This window comes from Gobius niger (assembly GCF_951799975.1).
Source record: "Gobius niger genome assembly, chromosome: 13".
In the NCBI taxonomy this organism is placed as follows: Eukaryota; Metazoa; Chordata; class Actinopteri; order Gobiiformes; family Gobiidae; genus Gobius; species Gobius niger.
In genome coordinates, this window is record NC_136864.1 from 31611484 (window position 1) to 31636669 (window position 25186).

Here is a 25186-nt window from a genome sequence, read left to right on the forward strand (position 1 = left end):
CACCAGAGTTGAAGCTTATGTGATTCAGACCTTTAGAAACAGCAGAATCATTCTGCAGTCAGTAGTTTATTCCAGGTAAGATGGAGTTAAACTTCATATCCATAAAATATGAATGATGTGTTGGCATGCAGCCGTGTCTTAAATAGAATCAAACAGTCAAGATTATGACCACCTGTATATATGGCTCTGTGGCGCAATGGATAGCGCATTGGACTTCTAGGCCTCACATGCAAAGACATTCAAAGGTTGTGGGTTCGAGTCCCACCAGAGTCGCAGTTTAAGAAAGCAAACCCAGATCAAGAAGGGCATGTACAAATCCGGCTTCTGACCTTTAATTTGCGGAACAACTGTCTGTAATGCATCCGAGTTTGAAAGGGACAGGAAACAGTAGAGTGCACTCCATGGGTTGAAATTCCATATCAGGAAAGCTGCAGGTGCAAAACCATGAAAAGAAAAAAGACATTCAGGATGAGAAGCAAATTGTGCACTGCCATAGGTTGAAGTCTCACCAGAGTTGGAGCTTATATGATTCAGACCTTTAGGAACAGCGGAATCATTCGGCGGTCAGTAGTTTATTCCAGGTAAGATGGAGTTAAACTTCATATCCATGAAAAGTGAATCCCTGAGGGCATTCTTCTTTACGATCAGTGTATACACCTTGACATGATGTGTTGGCATGCAGCAGTGTCTTAGAGACAATCGAACAGTAAAGATTGTTGGTCCATGGCCATGTGGCTCTGTGGCGCAATGGATAGCGCATTGGACTTCTAGGCCTCACATGCAAAGACATTCAAAGGTTGTGGGTTCGAGTCCCACCAGAGTCGTAGTTTAAGAAGCCAAACCCAGATCAAGATGGGCATGTACAAATCAGGCTTCTGACCCTTAATTTGTGGAACTTCAATTGTCTGTAATTCCACATCAGAAAAGCTGCAGGGACAAAACCATGAAAAGAAAAACGACATTCAGGATGAGAAGCAAACTGTGCACTGCCATAGGTTGAAGTCTCACCAGAGTTGAAGCTTATGTGATTCAGACCTTTAGAAACAGCAGAATCATTCTGCAGTCAGTAGTTTATTCCAGGTAAGATGGAGTTAAACTTCATATCCATAAAATATGAATGATGTGTTGGCATGCAGCCGTGTCTTAAATAGAATCAAACAGTCAAGATTATGACCACCTGTATATATGGCTCTGTGGCGCAATGGATAGCGCATTGGACTTCTAGGCCTCACATGCAAAGACATTCAAAGGTTGTGGGTTCGAGTCCCACCAGAGTCGCAGTTTAAGAAAGCAAACCCAGATCAAGAAGGGCATGTACAAATCCGGCTTCTGACCTTTAATTTGTGGAACAACTGTCTGTAATGCATCCGAGTTTAAAAGGGACAGGAAACAGTAGAGTGCACTCCGTGGGTTGAAATTCCATATCAGGAAAGCTGCAGGTGCAAAACCATGAAAAGAAAAAAGACATTCAGGATGAGAAGCAAATTGTGCACTGCCATAGGTTGAAGTCTCACCAGAGTTGGAGCTTATATGATTCAGACCTTCAGAAACAGCGGAATCATTCGGCGGTCAGTAGTTTATTCCAGGTAAGATGGAGTTAAACTTCATATCCATGAAAAGTGAATCCCTGAGGGCATTCTTCTTTACGATCAGTGTATACACCTTGACATGATGTGTTGGCATGCAGCAGTGTCTTAGAGACAATCGAACAGTAAAGATTGTTGGTCCATGGCCATGTGGCTCTGTGGCGCAACGGATAGCGCATTGGACTTCTAGGCTTCATATGCAAAGTCATTCAAAGGTTGTGGGTTCGAGTCCCACCAGAGTCGTAGTTTATCACGGCAAAGCCAGATCAAGATGGGCATGTACATATCAGGCTTCTAAATTTTAATTTGTGGAACTTCAATTGTCTGTAATTCCACATCAGAAAAGCTGCAGGGACAAAACCATGAAAAGAAAAAAGACATTCAGGATGAGAAGCAAACTGTGCACTGCCATAGGTTGAAGTCTCACCAGAGTTGAAGCTTATGTGATTCAGACCTTTAGAAACAGCAGAATCATTCTGCAGTCAGAAGTTTATTCCAGGTAAGATGGAGTTACACTTCATATCCATGAAAGGGGCATGAGTGCATGAGGGCATTATTCTTCATGATCAGTGTATACACCTTGACATGATGTGTCTGCATGCAGCAGTGTCTTAGAGACAATCGAACCGTAAAGATTGTTGGTCCATGGCCATGTGGCTCTGTGGCGCAATGGATAGCGCATTGGACTTCTAGGCTTCACATGCAAAGTCATTCAAAGGTTGTGGGTTCGAGTCCCACCAGAGTCGTAGTTTATCACGGCAAAGCCAGATCAAGATGGGCATGTACATATCAGGCTTCTAAATTTTAATTTGTGGAACTTCAATTGTCTGTAATTCCACATCAGAAAAGCTGCAGGGACAAAACCATGAAAAGAAAAAAGACATTCAGGATGAGAAGCAAACTGTGCACTGCCATAGGTTGAAGTCTCACCAGAGTTGAAGCTTATGTGATTCAGACCTTTAGAAACAGCAGATTCATTCTGCAGTCAGTAGTTTATTCCAGGTAAGATGGAGCTAAACTTCATATCCATAAAATATGAATGATGTGTTGGCATGCAGCCATGTCTTAAATAGAATCAAACAGTCAAGATTATGACCACCTGTATATATGGCTCTGTGGCGCAATGGATAGCGCATTGGACTTCTAGGCCTCACATGCAAAGACATTCAAAGGTTGTGGGTTCGAGTCCCACCAGAGTCGCAGTTTAAGAAAGCAAACCCAGATCAAGAAGGGCATGTACAAATCCGGCTTCTGACCTTTAATTTGTGGAACAACTGTCTGTAATGCATCTGAGTTTAAAAGGGACAGGAAACAGTAGAGTGCACTCCGTGGGTTGAAATTCCACATCAGGAAAGCTGCAGGTGCAAAACCATGAAAAGAAAAAAGACATTCAGGATGAGAAGCAAATTGTGCACTGCCATAGGTTGAAGTCTCACCAGAGTTGGAGCTTATATGATTCAGACCTTTAGAAACAGCGGAATCATTCGGCGGTCAGTAGTTTATTCCAGGTAAGATGGAGTTAAACTTCATATCCATGAAAAGTGAATCCCTGAGGGCATTCTTCTTTACGATCAGTGTATACACCTTGACATGATGTGTTGGCATGCAGCAGTGTCTTAGAGACAATCGAACAGTAAAGATTGTTGGTCCATGGCCATGTGGCTCTGTGGCCCAATGGATAGCGCATTGGACTTCTAGGCCTCACATGCAAAGACATTCAAAGGTTGTGGGTTCGAGTCCCACCAGAGTCGTAGTTTAAGAAGCCAAACCCAGATCAAGATGGGCATGTACAAATCAGGCTTCTGACCTTTAATTTGTGGAACTTCAATTGTCTGTAATTCCACATCAGAAAAGCTGCAGGGACAAAACCATGAAAAGAAAAAAGACATTCAGGATGAGAAGCAAACTGTGCACTGCCATAGGTTGAAGTCTCACCAGAGTTGAAGCTTATGTGATTCAGACCTTTAGAAACAGCAGAATCATTCTGCAGTCAGTAGTTTATTCCAGGTAAGATGGATTTACACTTCATATCCATGAAAGGGGCATGAGTGCATGAGGGCATTATTCTTCATGATCAGTGTATACACCTTGACATGATGTGTTTGCATGCAGCAGTGTCTTAGAGACAATCGAACCGTAAAGATTGTTGGTCCATGACCATGTGGCTCTGTGGCGCAATGGATAGCGCATTGGACTTCTAGGCTTCACATGCAAAGTCATTCAAAGGTTGTGGGTTCGAGTCCCACCAGAGTCGCAGTTTATCACGGCAAAGCCAGATCAAGATGGGCATGTACAAATCCGGCTTTTGACCTTTAATTTGTGGAACAACTGTCTGTAATGCATCCGAGTTTAAAAGGGACAGGAAACAGTAGAGTGCACTCCATGGGTTGAAATTCCATATCAGGAAAGCTGCAGGTGCAAAACCATGAAAAGAAAAAAGACATTCAGGATGAGAAGCAAATTGTGCACTGCCATAGGTTGAAGTCTCACCAGAGTTGGAGCTTATATGATTCAGACCTTTAGGAACAGCGGAATCATTCGGCGGTCAGTAGTTTATTCCAGGTAAGATGGAGTTAAACTTCATATCCATGAAAAGTGAATCCCTGAGGGCATTCTTCTTTACGATCAGTGTATACACCTTGACATGATGTGTTGGCAGTGTCTTAGAGACAATCGAACAGTAAAGATTGTTGGTCCATGGCCATGTGGCTCTGTGGCGCAATGGATAGCGCATTGGACTTCTAGGCTTCATATGCAAAGTCATTCAAAGGTTGTGGGTTCGAGTCCCACCAGAGTCGTAGTTTATCACGGCAAAGCCAGATCAAGATGGGCATGTACATATCAGGCTTCTAAATTTTAATTTGTGGAACTTCAATTGTCTGTAATTCCACATCAGAAAAGCTGCAGGGACAAAACCATGAAAAGAAAAAAGACATTCAGGATGAGAAGCAAACTGTGCACTGCCATAGGTTGAAGTCTCACCAGAGTTGAAGCTTATGTGATTCAGACCTTTAGAAACAGCAGAATCATTCTGCAGTCAGTAGTTTATTCCAGGTAAGATGGAGTTAAACTTCATATCCATAAAATATGAATGATGTGTTGGCATGCAGCCGTGTCTTAAATAGAATCAAACAGTCAAGATTATGACCACCTGTATATATGGCTCTGTGGCGCAATGGATAGCGCATTGGACTTCTAGGCCTCACATGCAAAGACATTCAAAGGTTGTGGGTTCGAGTCCCACCAGAGTCGCAGTTTAAGAAAGCAAACCCAGATCAAGAAGGGCATGTACAAATCCGGCTTCTGACCTTTAATTTGTGGAACAACTGTCTGTAATGCATCCGAGTTTAAAAGGGACAGGAAACAGTAGAGTGCACTCCATGGGTTGAAATTCCATATCAGGAAAGCTGCAGGTGCAAAACCATGAAAAGAAAAAAGACATTCAGGATGAGAAGCAAATTGTGCACTGCCATAGGTTGAAGTCTCACCAGAGTTGGAGCTTATATGATTCAGACCTTCAGAAACAGCGGAATCATTCGGCGGTCAGTAGTTTATTCCAGGTAAGATGGAGTTAAACTTCATATCCATGAAAAGTGAATCCCTGAGGGCATTCTTCTTTACGATCAGTGTATACACCTTGACATGATGTGTTGGCATGCAGCAGTGTCTTAGAGACAATCGAACAGTAAAGATTGTTGGTCCATGGCCATGTGGCTCTGTGGCGCAACGGATAGCGCATTGGACTTCTAGGCTTCATATGCAAAGTCATTCAAAGGTTGTGGGTTCGAGTCCCACCAGAGTCGTAGTTTATCACGGCAAAGCCAGATCAAGATGGGCATGTACATATCAGGCTTCTAAATTTTAATTTGTGGAACTTCAATTGTCTGTAATTCCACATCAGAAAAGCTGCAGGGACAAAACCATGAAAAGAAAAAAGACATTCAGGATGAGAAGCAAACTGTGCACTGCCATAGGTTGAAGTCTCACCAGAGTTGAAGCTTATGTGATTCAGACCTTTAGAAACAGCAGAATCATTCTGCAGTCAGTAGTTTATTCCAGGTAAGATGGAGTTAAAGTTCATATCCATAAAATATGAATGATGTGTTGGCATGCAGCCGTGTCTTAAATAGAATCAAACAGTCAAGATTATGACCACCTGTATATATGGCTCTGTGGCGCAATGGATAGCGCATTGGACTTCTAGGCCTCACATGCAAAGACATTCAAAGGTTGTGGGTTCGAGTCCCACCAGAGTCGCAGTTTAAGAAAGCAAACCCAGATCAAGAAGGGCATGTACAAATCCCGCTTCTGACCTTTAATTTGTGGAACAACTGTCTGTAATGCATCCGAGTTTAAAAGGGACAGGAAACAGTAGAGTGCACTCCATGGGTTGAAATTCCATATCAGGAAAGCTGCAGGTGCAAAACCATGAAAAGAAAAAAGACATTCAGGATGAGAAGCAAATTGTGCACTGCCATAGGTTGAAGTCTCACCAGAGTTGGAGCTTATATGATTCAGACCTTTAGGAACAGCGGTATCATTCGGCGGTCAGTAGTTTATTCCAGGTAAGATGGAGTTAAACTTCATATCCATGAAAAGTGAATCCCTGAGGGCATTCTTCTTTACGATCAGTGTATACACCTTGACATGATGTGTTGGCATGCAGCAGTGTCTTAGAGACAATCGAACAGTAAAGATTGTTGGTCCATGGCCATGTGGCTCTGTGGCGCAATGGATAGCGCATTGGACTTCTAGGCTTCATATGCAAAGTCATTCAAAGGTTGTGGGTTCGAGTCCCACCAGAGTCGTAGTTTATCACGGCAAAGCCAGATCAAGATGGGCATGTACATATCAGGCTTCTAAATTTTAATTTGTGGAACTTCAATTGTCTGTAATTCCACATCAGAAAAGCTGGAGGGACAAAACCATGAAAAGAAAAAAGACATTCAGGATGAGAAGCAAACTGTGCACTGCCATAGGTTGAAGTCTCACCAGAGTTGAAGCTTATGTGATTCAGACCTTTAGAAACAGCAGAATCATTCTGCAGTCAGTAGTTTATTCCAGGTAAGATGGAGTTAAACTTCATATCCATAAAATATGAATGATGTGTTGGCATGCAGCCGTGTCTTAAATAGAATCAAACAGTCAAGATTATGACCACCTGTATATATGGCTCTGTGGCGCAATGGATAGCGCATTGGACTTCTAGGCCTCACATGCAAAGACATTCAAAGGTTGTGGGTTCGAGTCCCACCAGAGTCGCAGTTTAAGAAAGCAAACCCAGATCAAGAAGGGCATGTACAAATCCGGCTTCTGACCTTTAATTTGCGGAACAACTGTCTGTAATGCATCCGAGTTTGAAAGGGACAGGAAACAGTAGAGTGCACTCCATGGGTTGAAATTCCATATCAGGAAAGCTGCAGGTGCAAAACCATGAAAAGAAAAAAGACATTCAGGATGAGAAGCAAATTGTGCACTGCCATAGGTTGAAGTCTCACCAGAGTTGGAGCTTATATGATTCAGACCTTTAGGAACAGCGGAATCATTCGGCGGTCAGTAGTTTATTCCAGGTAAGATGGAGTTAAACTTCATATCCATGAAAAGTGAATCCCTGAGGGCATTCTTCTTTACGATCAGTGTATACACCTTGACATGATGTGTTGGCATGCAGCAGTGTCTTAGAGACAATCGAACAGTAAAGATTGTTGGTCCATGGCCATGTGGCTCTGTGGCGCAATGGATAGCGCATTGGACTTCTAGGCCTCACATGCAAAGACATTCAAAGGTTGTGGGTTCGAGTCCCACCAGAGTCGTAGTTTAAGAAGCCAAACCCAGATCAAGATGGGCATGTACAAATCAGGCTTCTGACCCTTAATTTGTGGAACTTCAATTGTCTGTAATTCCACATCAGAAAAGCTGCAGGGACAAAACCATGAAAAGAAAAACGACATTCAGGATGAGAAGCAAACTGTGCACTGCCATAGGTTGAAGTCTCACCAGAGTTGAAGCTTATGTGATTCAGACCTTTAGAAACAGCAGAATCATTCTGCAGTCAGTAGTTTATTCCAGGTAAGATGGAGTTAAACTTCATATCCATAAAATATGAATGATGTGTTGGCATGCAGCCGTGTCTTAAATAGAATCAAACAGTCAAGATTATGACCACCTGTATATATGGCTCTGTGGCGCAATGGATAGCGCATTGGACTTCTAGGCCTCACATGCAAAGACATTCAAAGGTTGTGGGTTCGAGTCCCACCAGAGTCGCAGTTTAAGAAAGCAAACCCAGATCAAGAAGGGCATGTACAAATCCGGCTTCTGACCTTTAATTTGTGGAACAACTGTCTGTAATGCATCCGAGTTTAAAAGGGACAGGAAACAGTAGAGTGCACTCCGTGGGTTGAAATTCCATATCAGGAAAGCTGCAGGTGCAAAACCATGAAAAGAAAAAAGACATTCAGGATGAGAAGCAAATTGTGCACTGCCATAGGTTGAAGTCTCACCAGAGTTGGAGCTTATATGATTCAGACCTTCAGAAACAGCGGAATCATTCGGCGGTCAGTAGTTTATTCCAGGTAAGATGGAGTTAAACTTCATATCCATGAAAAGTGAATCCCTGAGGGCATTCTTCTTTACGATCAGTGTATACACCTTGACATGATGTGTTGGCATGCAGCAGTGTCTTAGAGACAATCGAACAGTAAAGATTGTTGGTCCATGGCCATGTGGCTCTGTGGCGCAATGGATAGCGCATTGGACTTCTAGGCCTCACATGCAAAGACATTCAAAGGTTGTGGGTTCGAGTCCCACCAGAGTCGTAGTTTAAGAAGCCAAACCCAGATCAAGATGGGCATGTACAAATCAGGCTTCTGACCCTTAATTTGTGGAACTTCAATTGTCTGTAATTCCACATCAGAAAAGCTGCAGGGACAAAACCATGAAAAGAAAAACGACATTCAGGATGAGAAGCAAACTGTGCACTGCCATAGGTTGAAGTCTCACCAGAGTTGAAGCTTATGTGATTCAGACCTTTAGAAACAGCAGAATCATTCTGCAGTCAGTAGTTTATTCCAGGTAAGATGGAGTTAAACTTCATATCCATAAAATATGAATGATGTGTTGGCATGCAGCCGTGTCTTAAATAGAATCAAACAGTCAAGATTATGACCACCTGTATATATGGCTCTGTGGCGCAATGGATAGCGCATTGGACTTCTAGGCCTCACATGCAAAGTCATTCAAAGGTTGTGGGTTCGAGTCCCACCAGAGTCGTAGTTTATCACGGCAAAGCCAGATCAAGATGGGCATGTACATATCAGGCTTCTAAATTTTAATTTGTGGAACTTCAATTGTCTGTAATTCCACATCAGAAAAGCTGGAGGGACAAAACCATGAAAAGAAAAAAGACATTCAGGATGAGAAGCAAACTGTGCACTGCCATAGGTTGAAGTCTCACCAGAGTTGAAGCTTATGTGATTCAGACCTTTAGAAACAGCAGAATCATTCTGCAGTCAGTAGTTTATTCCAGGTAAGATGGAGTTAAACTTCATATCCATAAAATATGAATGATGTGTTGGCATGCAGCCGTGTCTTAAATAGAATCAAACAGTCAAGATTATGACCACCTGTATATATGGCTCTGTGGCGCAATGGATAGCGCATTGGACTTCTAGGCCTCACATGCAAAGACATTCAAAGGTTGTGGGTTCGAGTCCCACCAGAGTCGCAGTTTAAGAAAGCAAACCCAGATCAAGAAGGGCATGTACAAATCCGGCTTCTGACCTTTAATTTGCGGAACAACTGTCTGTAATGCATCCGAGTTTGAAAGGGACAGGAAACAGTAGAGTGCACTCCATGGGTTGAAATTCCATATCAGGAAAGCTGCAGGTGCAAAACCATGAAAAGAAAAAAGACATTCAGGATGAGAAGCAAATTGTGCACTGCCATAGGTTGAAGTCTCACCAGAGTTGGAGCTTATATGATTCAGACCTTTAGGAACAGCGGAATCATTCGGCGGTCAGTAGTTTATTCCAGGTAAGATGGAGTTAAACTTCATATCCATGAAAAGTGAATCCCTGAGGGCATTCTTCTTTACGATCAGTGTATACACCTTGACATGATGTGTTGGCATGCAGCAGTGTCTTAGAGACAATCGAACAGTAAAGATTGTTGGTCCATGGCCATGTGGCTCTGTGGCGCAATGGATAGCGCATTGGACTTCTAGGCTTCATATGCAAAGTCATTCAAAGGTTGTGGGTTCGAGTCCCACCAGAGTCGTAGTTTATCACGGCAAAGCCAGATCAAGATGGGCATGTACATATCAGGCTTCTAAATTTTAATTTGTGGAACTTCAATTGTCTGTAATTCCACATCAGAAAAGCTGCAGGGACAAAACCATGAAAAGAAAAAAGACATTCAGGATGAGAAGCAAACTGTGCACTGCCATAGGTTGAAGTCTCACCAGAGTTGAAGCTTATGTGATTCAGACCTTTAGAAACAGCAGAATCATTCTGCAGTCAGAAGTTTATTCCAGGTAAGATGGAGTTACACTTCATATCCATGAAAGGGGCATGAGTGCATGAGGGCATTATTCTTCATGATCAGTGTATACACCTTGACATGATGTGTCTGCATGCAGCAGTGTCTTAGAGACAATCGAACCGTAAAGATTGTTGGTCCATGGCCATGTGGCTCTGTGGCGCAATGGATAGCGCATTGGACTTCTAGGCTTCACATGCAAAGTCATTCAAAGGTTGTGGGTTCGAGTCCCACCAGAGTCGTAGTTTATCACGGCAAAGCCAGATCAAGATGGGCATGTACATATCAGGCTTCTAAATTTTAATTTGTGGAACTTCAATTGTCTGTAATTCCACATCAGAAAAGCTGCAGGGACAAAACCATGAAAAGAAAAAAGACATTCAGGATGAGAAGCAAACTGTGCACTGCCATAGGTTGAAGTCTCACCAGAGTTGAAGCTTATGTGATTCAGACCTTTAGAAACAGCAGATTCATTCTGCAGTCAGTAGTTTATTCCAGGTAAGATGGAGCTAAACTTCATATCCATAAAATATGAATGATGTGTTGGCATGCAGCCATGTCTTAAATAGAATCAAACAGTCAAGATTATGACCACCTGTATATATGGCTCTGTGGCGCAATGGATAGCGCATTGGACTTCTAGGCCTCACATGCAAAGACATTCAAAGGTTGTGGGTTCGAGTCCCACCAGAGTCGCAGTTTAAGAAAGCAAACCCAGATCAAGAAGGGCATGTACAAATCCGGCTTCTGACCTTTAATTTGTGGAACAACTGTCTGTAATGCATCTGAGTTTAAAAGGGACAGGAAACAGTAGAGTGCACTCCGTGGGTTGAAATTCCACATCAGGAAAGCTGCAGGTGCAAAACCATGAAAAGAAAAAAGACATTCAGGATGAGAAGCAAATTGTGCACTGCCATAGGTTGAAGTCTCACCAGAGTTGGAGCTTATATGATTCAGACCTTTAGAAACAGCGGAATCATTCGGCGGTCAGTAGTTTATTCCAGGTAAGATGGAGTTAAACTTCATATCCATGAAAAGTGAATCCCTGAGGGCATTCTTCTTTACGATCAGTGTATACACCTTGACATGATGTGTTGGCATGCAGCAGTGTCTTAGAGACAATCGAACAGTAAAGATTGTTGGTCCATGGCCATGTGGCTCTGTGGCCCAATGGATAGCGCATTGGACTTCTAGGCCTCACATGCAAAGACATTCAAAGGTTGTGGGTTCGAGTCCCACCAGAGTCGTAGTTTAAGAAGCCAAACCCAGATCAAGATGGGCATGTACAAATCAGGCTTCTGACCTTTAATTTGTGGAACTTCAATTGTCTGTAATTCCACATCAGAAAAGCTGCAGGGACAAAACCATGAAAAGAAAAAAGACATTCAGGATGAGAAGCAAACTGTGCACTGCCATAGGTTGAAGTCTCACCAGAGTTGAAGCTTATGTGATTCAGACCTTTAGAAACAGCAGAATCATTCTGCAGTCAGTAGTTTATTCCAGGTAAGATGGATTTACACTTCATATCCATGAAAGGGGCATGAGTGCATGAGGGCATTATTCTTCATGATCAGTGTATACACCTTGACATGATGTGTTTGCATGCAGCAGTGTCTTAGAGACAATCGAACCGTAAAGATTGTTGGTCCATGACCATGTGGCTCTGTGGCGCAATGGATAGCGCATTGGACTTCTAGGCTTCACATGCAAAGTCATTCAAAGGTTGTGGGTTCGAGTCCCACCAGAGTCGCAGTTTAAGAAAGCAAACCCAGATCAAGATGGGCATGTACAAATCCGGCTTTTGACCTTTAATTTGTGGAACAACTGTCTGTAATGCATCCGAGTTTAAAAGGGACAGGAAACAGTAGAGTGCACTCCATGGGTTGAAATTCCATATCAGGAAAGCTGCAGGTGCAAAACCATGAAAAGAAAAAAGACATTCAGGATGAGAAGCAAATTGTGCACTGCCATAGGTTGAAGTCTCACCAGAGTTGGAGCTTATATGATTCAGACCTTCAGAAACAGCGGAATCATTCGGCGGTCAGTAGTTTATTCCAGGTAAGATGGAGTTAAACATCATATCCATGAAAAGTGAATCCCTGAGGGCATTCTTCTTTACGATCAGTGTATACACCTTGACATGATGTGTTGGCATGCAGCAGTGTCTTAGAGACAATCGAACAGTAAAGATTGTTGGTCCATGGCCATGTGGCTCTGTGGCGCAACGGATAGCGCATTGGACTTCTAGGCTTCATATGCAAAGTCATTCAAAGGTTGTGGGTTCGAGTCCCACCAGAGTCGTAGTTTATCACGGCAAAGCCAGATCAAGATGGGCATGTACATATCAGGCTTCTAAATTTTAATTTGTGGAACTTCAATTGTCTGTAATTCCACATCAGAAAAGCTGCAGGGACAAAACCATGAAAAGAAAAAAGACATTCAGGATGAGAAGCAAACTGTGCACTGCCATAGGTTGAAGTCTCACCAGAGTTGAAGCTTATGTGATTCAGACCTTTAGAAACAGCAGATTCATTCTGCAGTCAGTAGTTTATTCCAGGTAAGATGGAGCTAAACTTCATATCCATAAAATATGAATGATGTGTTGGCATGCAGCCATGTCTTAAATAGAATCAAACAGTCAAGATTATGACCACCTGTATATATGGCTCTGTGGCGCAATGGATAGCGCATTGGACTTCTAGGCCTCACATGCAAAGACATTCAAAGGTTGTGGGTTCGAGTCCCACCAGAGTCGCAGTTTAAGAAAGCAAACCCAGATCAAGAAGGGCATGTACAAATCCGGCTTCTGACCTTTAATTTGTGGAACAACTGTCTGTAATGCATCTGAGTTTAAAAGGGACAGGAAACAGTAGAGTGCACTCCATGGGTTGAAATTCCACATCAGGAAAGCTGCAGGTGCAAAACCATGAAAAGAAAAAAGACATTCAGGATGAGAAGCAAATTGTGCACTGCCATAGGTTGAAGTCTCACCAGAGTTGGAGCTTATATGATTCAGACCTTTAGAAACAGCGGAATCATTCGGCGGTCAGTAGTTTATTCCAGGTAAGATGGAGTTAAACTTCATATCCATGAAAAGTGAATCCCTGAGGGCATTCTTCTTTACGATCAGTGTATACACCTTGACATGATGTGTTGGCATGCAGCAGTGTCTTAGAGACAATCGAACAGTAAAGATTGTTGGTCCATGGCCATGTGGCTCTGTGGCCCAATGGATAGCACATTGGACTTCTAGGCCTCACATGCAAAGACATTCAAAGGTTGTGGGTTCGAGTCCCACCAGAGTCGTAGTTTAAGAAGCCAAACCCAGATCAAGATGGGCATGTACAAATCAGGCTTCTGACCTTTAATTTGTGGAACTTCAATTGTCTGTAATTCCACATCAGAAAAGCTGCAGGGACAAAACCATGAAAAGAAAAAAGACATTCAGGATGAGAAGCAAACTGTGCACTGCCATAGGTTGAAGTCTCACCAGAGTTGAAGCTTATGTGATTCAGACCTTTAGAAACAGCAGAATCATTCTGCAGTCAGTAGTTTATTCCAGGTAAGATGGAGTTACACTTCATATCCATGAAAGGGGCATGAGTGCATGAGGGCATTATTCTTCATGATCAGTGTATACACCTTGACATGATGTGTTTGCATGCAGCAGTGTCTTAGAGACAATCGAACCGTAAAGATTGTTGGTCCATGGCCATGTGGCTCTGTGGCGCAATGGATAGCGCATTGGACTTCTAGGCTTCACATGCAAAGTCATTCAAAGGTTGTGGGTTCGAGTCCCACCAGAGTCGTAGTTTATCACGGCAAAGCCAGATCAAGATGGGCATGTACAAATCCGGCTTCTGACCTTTAATTTGTGGAACAACTGTCTGTAATGCATCCGAGTTTGAAAGGGACAGGAAACAGTAGAGTGCACTCCGTGGGTTGAAATTCCACATCAGGAAAGCTGCAGGTGCAAAACCATGAAAAGAAAAAAGACATTCAGGATGAGAAGCAAATTGTGCACTGCCATAGGTTGAAGTCTCACCAGAGTTGGAGCTTATATGATTCAGACCTTTAGAAACAGCGGAATCATTCGGCGGTCAGTAGTTTATTCCAGGTAAGATGGAGTTAAACTTCATATCCATGAAAAGTGAATCCCTGAGGGCATTCTTCTTTACGATCAGTGTATACACCTTGACATGATGTGTTGGCATGCAGCAGTGTCTTAGAGACAATCGAACAGTAAAGATTGTTGGTCCATGGCCATGTGGCTCTGTGGCGCAATGGATAGCGCATTGGACTTCTAGGCCTCACATGCAAAGACATTCAAAGGTTGTGGGTTCGAGTCCCACCAGAGTCGTAGTTTAAGAAGCCAAACCCAGATCAAGATGGGCATGTACAAATCAGGCTTCTGACCTTTAATTTGTGGAACTTTAATTGTCTGCAATTCCACATCAGACAAGCTGCAGGTACAAAACCATGAAAAGAAAAAAGACATTCAGAATGAGAAGCAAACTGTGCACTGCCATAGGTTGAAGTCTCACCACAGTTGAAGCTTATGTCATTCAGACCTTTAGAAACAGCAGAATAATTCTGCACTCAGTAGTTTATTCCAGGTAAGATGGAGTTAAACTTCATATCCATGAAAGGGGCATGAGTGCATCAGGGCATTCTTCTTTACGATCAGTGTATACACCTTGACATGATGTGTCTGCATGAAGCCGTGTCTTAGAGACAATCGAACCGTAAAGATTGTTGGTCCATGGCCATGTGGCTCTGTGGCGCAATGGATAGCGCATTGGACTTCTAGGCTTCACATGCAAAGTCATTCAAAGGTTGTGGGTTCGAGTCCCACCAGAGTCGTAGTTTATCACGGCAAAGCCAGATCAAGATGGGCATGTACATATCAGGCTTCTAAATTTTAATTTGTGGAACTTCAATTGTCTGTAATTCCACATCAGAAAAGCTGCAGGGACAAAACCATGAAAAGAAAAAAGACATTCAGGATGAGAAGCAAACTGTGCACTGCCATAGGTTGAAGTCTCACCAGAGTTGAAGCTTATGTGATTCAGACCTTTAGAAACAGCAGATTCATTCTGCAGTCAGTAGTTTATTCCAGGTAAGATGGAGTTAAACTTCATATCCATAAAATATGAATGATGTGTTGGCATGCAGCCGTGTCTTACATAGAATCAAACAGTCAAGATTATGACCACCTGTATATATGGCTCTGTGGTGCAATGGATAGCGCATTGGACTTCTAGGCCTCACATGCAAAGACATTCAAAGGTTGTGGGTTCGAGTCCCACCAGAGTCGTAGTTTAAGAAGCCAAACCCAGATCAAGATGGGCATGTACAAATCAGGCTTCTGACCTTTAATTTGTGGAACTTTAATTGTCTGCAATTCCACATCAGACAAGCTGCAGGTAAAAAACCATGAAAAGAAAAAAGACATTCAGAATGAGAAGCAAACTGTGCACTGCCATAGGTGTAAGTCTCACCACAGTTGAAGCTTATGTCATTCAGACCTTTAGAAACAGCAGAATAATTCTGCACTCAGTAGTTTATTCCAGGTAAGATGGAGTTAAACTTCATATCCATGAAAGGGGCATGAGTGCATGAGGGCATTATTCTTCATGATCAGTGTATACACCTTGACATGATGTGTCTGCATGAAGCCGTGTCTTAGAGACAATCGAACCGTAAAGATTGTTGGTCCATGGCCATGTGGCTCTGTGGCGCAATGGATAGCGCATTGAACTTCTAGGCTTCACATGCAAAGTCATTCAAAGGTTGTGGGTTCGAGTCCCACCAGAGTCGTAGTTTATCACGGCAAAGCCAGATCAAGATGGGCATGTACATATCAGGCTTCTAAATTTTAATTTGTGGAACTTCAATTGTCTGTAATTCCACATCAGAAAAGCTGCAGGGACAAAACCATGAAAAGAAAAAAGACATTCAGGATGAGAAGCAAACTGTGCACTGCCATAGGTTGAAGTCTCACCAGAGTTGAAGCTTATGTGATTCAGACCTTTAGAAACAGCAGATTCATTCTGCAGTCAGTAGTTTATTCCAGGTAAGATGGAGTTAAACTTCATATCCATAAAATATGAATGATGTGTTGGCATGCAGCCGTGTCTTAAATAGAATCAAACAGTCAAGATTATGACCACCTGTATATATGGCTCTGTGGCGCAATGGATAGCGCATTGGACTTCTAGGCCTCACATGCAAAGACATTCAAAGGTTGTGGGTTCGAGTCCCACCAGAGTCGTAGTTTAAGAAGCCAAACCCAGATCAAGATGGGCATGTACAAATCAGGCTTCTGACCTTTAATTTGTGGAACTTTAATTGTCTGCAATTCCACATCAGACAAGCTGCAGGTAAAAAACCATGAAAAGAAAAAAGACATTCAGAATGAGAAGCAAACTGTGCACTGCCATAGGTTGAAGTCTCACCACAGTTGAAGCTTATGTCATTCAGACCTTTAGAAACAGCAGAATAATTCTGCACTCAGTAGTTTATTCCAGGTAAGATGGAGTTAAACTTCATATCCATGAAAGGGGCATGAGTGCATGAGGGCATTATTCTTCATGATCAGTGTATACACCTTGACATGATGTGTCTGCATGAAGCCGTGTCTTAGAGACAATCGAACCGTAAAGATTGTTGGTCCATGGCCATGTGGCTCTGTGGCGCAATGGACAGCGCATTGGACTTCTAGGCTTCACATGCAAAGTCATTCAAAGGTTGTGGGTTCGAGTCCCACCAGAGTCGCAGTTTAAGAAAGCAAACCCAGATCAAGATAGGCATGTACAAATCAGGCTTCTGACCTTTAATTTGTGGAACAACTGTCTGTAATGCATCTGAGTTTAAAAGGGACAGGAAACAGTAGAGTGCACTCCATGGGTTGAAATTCCATATCAGGAAAGCTGCAGGTACAAAACCATGAAAAGAAAAAAGACATTCAGGATGAGAAGCAAATTGTGCACTGCCATAGGTTGAGGTCTCACCAGAGTTGGAGCTTATATGATTCAGACCTTTAGAAACAGCGGAATCATTCGGCGGTCAGTAGTTTATGCCAGGTAAGATGGAGTTAAACTTCATATCCATGAAAAGTGAATCCCTGAGGGCATTCTTCTTTACGATCAGTGTATACACCTTGACATGATGTGTTGGCATGCAGCAGTGTCTTAGAGACAATCGAACAGTAAAGATTGTTGGTCCATGGCCATGTGGCTCTGTGGCGCAATGGATAGCGCATTGGACTTCTAGGCCTCACATGCAAAGACATTCAAAGGTTGTGGGTTCGAGTCCCACCAGAGTCGTACTTTGTGACAGCAAAGCCAGATCAAGATGGGCATGTACAAATCAGGCTTCTGACCTTTAATTTGTGGAACAACTGTCTGTAATGCATCTGAGTTTAAAAGGGACAGGAAACAGTAGAGTGCACTCCGTGGGTTGAAATTCCATATCAGGAAAGCTGCAGGTGAAAACCATGAAAAGAAAAAAGACATTCAGGTTGAGAAGCAAACTGTGCACTGCCATAGGTTGAAGTCTCACCAGAGTTGGAGCTTATATGATTCAGACCTTTAGAAACAGCGGAATCATTCTGCGGTCAGTAGTTTATTCCAGGTAAGATGGAGTTAAACTTCATATCCATAAAATATGAATGATGTGTTGGCATGCAGCCGTGTCTTAAATAGAATCAAACAGTAAAGATTACGACCATCTGTATATATGGCTCTGTGGCACAATGGATAGCGCATTGGACTTCTAGGCCTCACATGCAAAGACATTCAAAGGTTGTGGGTTCGAGTCCCACCAGAGTCGCAGTTTAAGAAAGCAAACCCAGATGGGCATGTACAAATCATGTACAAATCAGGCTTCTGACCTTTAATTTGTGGAACAACTGTCTGTAATGCATCTGAGTTTAAAAGGGACAGGAAACAGTAGAGTGCACTCCATGGGTTGAAATTCCATATCAGGAAAGCTGCAGGTACAAAACCATGAAAAAAAAAAGACATTCAGGATGAGAAGCAAATTGTGCACTGCCATAGGTTGAAGTCTCACCAGAGTTGGAGCTTATATGATTCAGACCTATAGAAACAGCAGAATCATTCTGCAGTCAGTAGTTTATTCCAGGTAAGATGGAGTTAAACTTCATATCCATGAAATATAAATCCCTGAGGGCATTCTTCTTTACGATCAGTGTATACACCTTGACATGTCCATGGCCAGAGAGATGGAGTTAAACTTCATATCCATAAAATGATGGAGTTAAACTTCATATCCATAAATATGAATCCCAGAGGGCACTCTTCTTTATGATCAGTGTATGCACCTTGACATGATGTGTTGGCATGCAGCCGTGTCTTAAAGGGGCTGGAAGGAAGTTGGCCATTTTATACTCACTACTGCCACCTCAGGCCATATGTGTAACTGCACCTTCTGTATTAAGCTCGTGCATGACGGCAATTCGGGCCGAAGTGCCACATTTTTGAGTGACCGTACAGGATTTTAGAGGCAGTTGTGGTGAACAGGTCTGAGCTCATTCTACACATTAGGACATGGCTGGAACATGTAGGGGGAGGAAAATACTTAATTTTAACATTTTTAAACTCCTTATAGTCCCTTTAAAGGGAATCAAACAGTAAAGATTATGAGCACCTGTATATATGGCTCTGTGGCGCAATGGATAGCGCATTGGACTTCTAGGCCTCACATGCAAAGACATTCAAAGGTTGTGGGTTTGAGTCCCACCAGAATCGTAGTTTAAGAAAGTAAAGCCAGATCATTCAACTTTACATCCATAAAATTGGGCACTCTTCTTTACTATCAGTGTATACACCATGACATGATGTGTTGGCATGCAGCCCCGTCTTAGATCCAACAATAAAGGTTGTCAAAATGTCAGTCCATGGATGTATGTCTCTGTGGTGCAATAGATAGTGGGTTGGACTTCTCGGTCTCACATGTAAAGACATTCAAAGGTTGTGGGTTCGAGTCCCACCAGAGTCATGGCTTATGAGGAAAATACTATATATTAAGCATATTCAGTTCCCGTAAGTGTGTGAGCTTTCTTATGTATCTCTCAGTCAAAGTACCACAGATTTATTTGAGTATAACATTACTGGTGATAAATGGTTATTAACGGTCTCCTGCATATGTGTCAAACCCAAGGCCCATAAGACATATCGGGCCTGCAAGATGACTTGTAGAGCTTTTATTGTAGAGAATGTAAAGAGAAAAAAACTCTGGAACCCCTTCTATAAAATGTAATCTCAAAACCAGATTTAAAATCTGGTTCAAAGATGTTTTTCAGATACTGTCCTGTAATATTTTTAATATTAGTAGTAAAATATGCTGTTCAATGTTCAATGTCAGAAAAAAAAAATTATGTCTCAAAATAATTTTGTGACCCCCACTTTGGGAAGCACTTCTTGACAATGACATGACTATCATGTTTGCTCACTGACTTACATTTTTTGTCAATGGGACAATCCAATGGTGAAGTGTATCAACTCAAATGTATGGCTCTGTGGCGCAATGGATTCATATGAAAAGACTTGAGATTTATGGTCTCGCACAACTTTCTTAAAGGGGGGGTATTATGCAAAATCGACTTTTTCAAGCTTTACATCATGTTATTAAGTCATTCCCTCATTAAAAACATGCCTGAAGTGTTGCCTTAGCACATTCACGTATTTTCGAGTAATCTGTAAAAACTCCGATGGCGGCCATTTTAGGGATAAAACGCCTGATTCCTTCAGGAAACGCCTCCGACCTCCAGGATACGCCTCCAACCTTTCGTCACCAGCCGAGCACTCAGCAGAACCCCCTCCCCGCAGTGTCTAGCCCTAAGATGTAAACAGAGTCATCATGGAGGATTAGCTTCATGTGTGGTGAACCGGAGCCACAGCAGACTTTTACAAAGACACACATCAGTGTTTCTGTTACCGAAACACCCAGGATTAAAACCGGTGACAAGAACACTTATTTCAGTGTCTGGTTCTGCGCTGGGCCTTGATGATGCACAGAGCCTCCGGAGAAAGCTAATGCTAAGCTAAACCTCGAGTCATCACGTGAAAACGAGAAATATGCACACATAAAGTCAATAAAACCACCACACACATAAAGAACCGTTTAACAATGATCACACACGGAGCCTGGCTTGTTGATTTGGAAGTTTATTGCTCACATTTCATCTACAATGGGTCATAGCCGAGTGGCTTTCTCCCGGAGCTAACAAGCTAGCCGCGACAAGCTAACGGGAAAATTCACTGAATACAAGCAGCATATTATGCATTGAAAACGTCACTAAAACAGGCAACTGCTTGAAGCAGCCTTTATGATGATCACACACTGAGCCGGGCTTGTTGATTTCGTAGTTTATTGCTCACATTTCATCTACAGTGAGTCGTAGCCGAGTGGTTTTCTCCCGGAGCTAAGGCACTATTAGCCACGACAAGCTAACAACCTTCACCTTCACAACATTCATTGAAAACAGGCAGCATATTATGCACAAATAACGTCAATAAAGCAGGCAACTACTCGAAGCAGCCTTTACGATGATCACACAATGAGCCTGGCTTTACACATTTGTGGTTTATTACAGACTTTTCATCAACAATGAGCTGTAGTCGATTATAACAAGCTAACGGGTAACCTCGAAAAACCACTGTCCACCTGCACAGATAATGTCCGTCTTTTGAATCGTATGGGCTCCTGCAGATCCTGGTGTCGTCCATGGGGGTATAGTTAGAGATCCATAGGGCATGGCAGATGCAAAGAGAGAGCCTCCAAACAGCAGTTATTTTTCAGGCAAGAGCCCCTTCCAAGCGTCCGGTGTGGAAGGTTTGTCTCCAAATAATATCCTGTGTGGCCATTGTTCACAAAGTGATAAACAGTAGCTCCTTACCAACAATAAAAATTTAAATGCACCGATCGTAGTTTCAATACAGTTGAGACAACGAGCGCAGTGTTGTTGTGATGCCACAGACAGCGTGTGGAGGGGGCGTGTCGGAAAGGGTCAGAGGTTCTTAAAGAGACAGGGGCCTATTTCAAGTCTTTTGCTACCGCCATTTTGAAAGAGCAATTTTATACAAGGCAGTTATTCTAATTTACTGCATTTACAGACCAACAGAAGGTTTCGTCATCATTGTAGTGTGCCATAGACTGGTGCTATGTGGCTGAAAAAAGCATAATACCCCCTCTTTAAGTACCACAGAAATATTTGATCAAGACGTTACAAGTGATCAAAAAACTAGCGTGGTTAATTGCAGTAACTGTTTCTGCATGGCTCATTGTGGTTCGTCAATAATGGAAAGCTGCAGACGGTGAGGCTGATTCACGGTGACAGTACGCCCTCTGCTGGTAGGAGCGGATCAACGACGGTATTGTTCGTTAATTAAATGTTTAACAGCAAAAATATATACGCACATCCCCAGTTGCAAGTCTAGTACAGTGAACAGGGAATGATGAAATAGCCAATGTTTGTATATATTAGTTTAACAATTATTGTTAGGGTTACTTTAGGGTCATTAGGGTTAGGTTAAGATTAGGGTTAATCAGGTTAGGGTTTTTAGGACTAGGATCAGGGTTAGGTTAGGTTAGGTTAGGTTAGGGTCATTTGGATTACGATTAGGGTTAGAGTCATTTAGGAAAAAAAATAACAAGCAATTCCTGTTGTCTGTAGCATCGTTTAAATCTAATCTTCTTACGTGTGTCCTTATAGTTTAAAGTTTATAGTTTATTCTCTAAGTTGTATGTTATTTGTTTTATGATTCATGTTGCACAATTGACCAAAAAAAAACCTAGTTGTGACCCTGTTCATAACCATGGCAAAAAACACTATTCTGATTCTGACTCTTTGCTGTTCTAAGTTACGTTGTCTTTAGCAATCAACAGAAGCAATGAAAAAAATGGAAATAACTAAATTACTAACTCCTCACGTGCGTTAAGTAGATCAACATATCGTCACTAACCTTCCTAAAAGATGATCGGTCTCGATCTGTCTATCCAGCAGACGGTGCACCATCACAGTGGATTCGCTTCATTCTTTCCCCTATTCTGGTGCATTGGACTTACAGCTTTCATAATGAAAAGACATGGAAAGGTTTTGGATTCAAGTCCACATGTTTATTTCTACACGTCTGGACTATTGCAATTCTCTGTACCACGGTCTTGATGCTGCATCCATTCGTCGTTTGCAACTCGTACAGAACGCAGCTGCACGGCTCCTAACAGGCATCAGGCGCTATGACCACATAACTCCTGTACTACAGTCTCTTCATTGGCTCCCGGTGCCCTTCAGGATACAATTTAAAATCCTATTGTTGGTTTTTAAATCACTGAATGGCCTGGCTCCAGAGTATCTGTCTGAAATGTTGACTTTGTATTCTCCTGTGAGAGCCCTGCGGTCATGTGACCAACAGCTTTTAACCTGTCCCCGCTCTAAGAAAAAAACCCGAGGTGACAGAGCGTTTGCAGTCGCTGGACCCAAACTTTGGAACGAGCTCCCTTTGAGCATTCGATCAGCCTCATCCATTGAGAGTTTTAAGTCACTCTTAAAAACACGCCTCTACACATTGGCTTTTAACACGAGCTGAGTTGATCATTCCATGTTGTTCTTTTGTACTGTGTGTATGTATATATATATATTTGTCTCGCACTGAAACATGTACAGCACTTTGGGCAGTGTCAACTGTATTTTAAATGTGCTTTATAAATAAACTTTGACCTTGACCTTGACCTTGACCTCAAGTCTAACCAGAGTCATAGCACATTTGATCCAAGCCTTTAGATGAATGTGAGCTTCAGTGATAGGATTTTGGAGAGCTTGACTTACTCTCTGGCCTTGCGTTTCTCCTCCATGTGTCTGTGAGCGGCCAGTCGAGACTCGGGGCTGTTGGAACATGGGCTGTTCCAGAAATCATACTCGGCCTGCTCCTCGTCACACCTGCAGGAGCCACAGGCGTGCAGTCAATACGATGAAGAGGAGCAGATGAAGAAATAAAAATGAAGTGGAGCTGGTTTAAAGCAACACTAAACAAATCCGATCACACACAAATGAGACACATACAGGGAAATTTGATGCATTAACGGGAGACAACACAGGAAACAATACAAATTGAATTCACAGGGTTTCTGGTCTTTTTGTGAACTTTCACCTGGAAAAAATTAAGTGACCAAATTTCCACAATATGGTGTTTAATTATTGCACTGATTCAACGTTTCTCAAAAGATTCATATGAGAAAACTGCAACTTCAACAGCCTTTTCATCTTCATCAAACACCATTTCTTTTCAGTCTTGTACTTAATATTTTGAAGGTTTTGACAAGATTTTTTTTATTTCATTAACATTTTTCCAATCTTTATTTCCTGTCTGATTTATTGTGTTTTGAACCGCAATAACAAGGTGAAATTTGAATTTTTGCAAATTTCCTCATTAATAAATACAACTAAGAATCCCCTCTTAGCAAATCTTTGTAACTAATATAGTATATCAACAACATAGAACCAGACATTTAAACATGGCTCTATCGATTATTTACATTTTGTCGCATAAATTATAGAAATTGCAATATAGCATGTGAGGGGAGAAGCACGATCGTTTATGAATGAAGCACGTGACCTCCTCGTGTGGCCATGGGAGATCCAGGCTGCATCTAATAAGTGTCAATAATAGCTCCTTCCTCCATCTCCTTCCTCCTATTCCTTCATCTTTGAGGCCTACGTCATGAGGTCGACCATGGGGTTCCTGAGCAGTGAGGAACAGGAGCTCCAGCGGCTCAGGACAATCTAAGCCTTCCTAACCCGACGGAGGGAACAACCAACAGCTGATTCATAAAAACTACAACACCCACACAATGGACTCCAAATCCTCCTGCGCCGTGATATTACCAACCAGACAAATGTGTTAAATAAACTACTCTGCATAAACACTACAGACAATTATCACTGACTCATGAACCTCTGCCAACATCGCATGAAACTATGCAGAATGATGTTTCATACTTGTTCTTGTAAAGTGTTAACAAATGGTCGTAAACTTGCCATAAGTTCATAGATTTTCTATATTAAGGCGAGACACTGCAGGTGAATAGGGAAAAAATGTATATTTACAGATATCAATTTGAAACTTTTGCTGTCGATCACTGGCATAAATGTGAGAAAAAAATACATGGCAAGTTTTCTGTCATTTTATCTTTTCATATAAGAACAAGGAGTTTTATGGCTAAAATGCCCCATATTTCCCATCTTTTTGGCGAGGAAATCTGAATAATGGATAGAGCTACATTCAAATTTATGGTTTCATTTTATTGATAAATGAGTTACCAAGACTTTTTCAGAGGGGATTTTGGATTTCTTGTTTAGTTTAAAAATAAGCTGTTTTTTAGTGTAAAAATGTAATTTTCGCCTCATTTTTTGACATTCAAAACTCAATAAATGGGGCTAGGGATTATATAATAAAAAATCCCTCTGAAGAAATCTTTCAAATATTGTTCAGTCCAAGGCTGGAAAATGTGAAGTCTTTAGGTCCGACTGACGTGGACATAGTGTCGCCACAATGACAGAAAAATTTGTTTTGAGAAAAAGGCCCTTGAAATTGCATTCTCCCATATAAGTCTATGGGGGAACATTGACTCAGAGCAATATTTAAACATGTTATTGTGAAGATTAGGTATAATTTCTGTTTCAGGGTGAAAGCTTGTATGTTCAGAGACCAATTTGGCCTAAAACCTGAAAACTGAACAAATTGAGTTTTGCCTGTAGTGTCTCCCCTTAAAGTGATGTTTGCAAGTTTAAATGTTTTACAAATTCATCAGATTGTGTATAATTGACCTCCTGTATCAGAAACTTGAGGTAACACATTCTATAATAATATTTTTTCAAAAGGCCCTTCGCTGATTTCAGCAACTAATTAGTATCCACGGGATACCACTTTGACCTAATCAGGAGGGGAGGGGGAGGAGTTTGACCATGCGCTTTTGAAAATGTTGCGCCATCATTTCTCCTCATTTTGCAAGCCACACCGTGTAGGATTTTCACTTATAGG

At 42.0% G+C, this 25186-nt stretch overlaps 1 protein-coding gene across 1 annotated transcript in view; it reads right to left on the minus strand.

The window, feature by feature from the left end:
- Window positions 1–25186, minus strand: part of dnaaf11 (dynein axonemal assembly factor 11) — a 60813-nt gene that overhangs the window by 25513 nt on the left and 10114 nt on the right. Inside the window, exon 6 of the mRNA XM_079570159.1 lies at window positions 22975–23085. Within this exon, the coding sequence (XP_079426285.1) occupies window positions 22975–23085 (111 nt within the window). The remainder of the gene's footprint in view (window positions 1–22974; window positions 23086–25186) is intronic.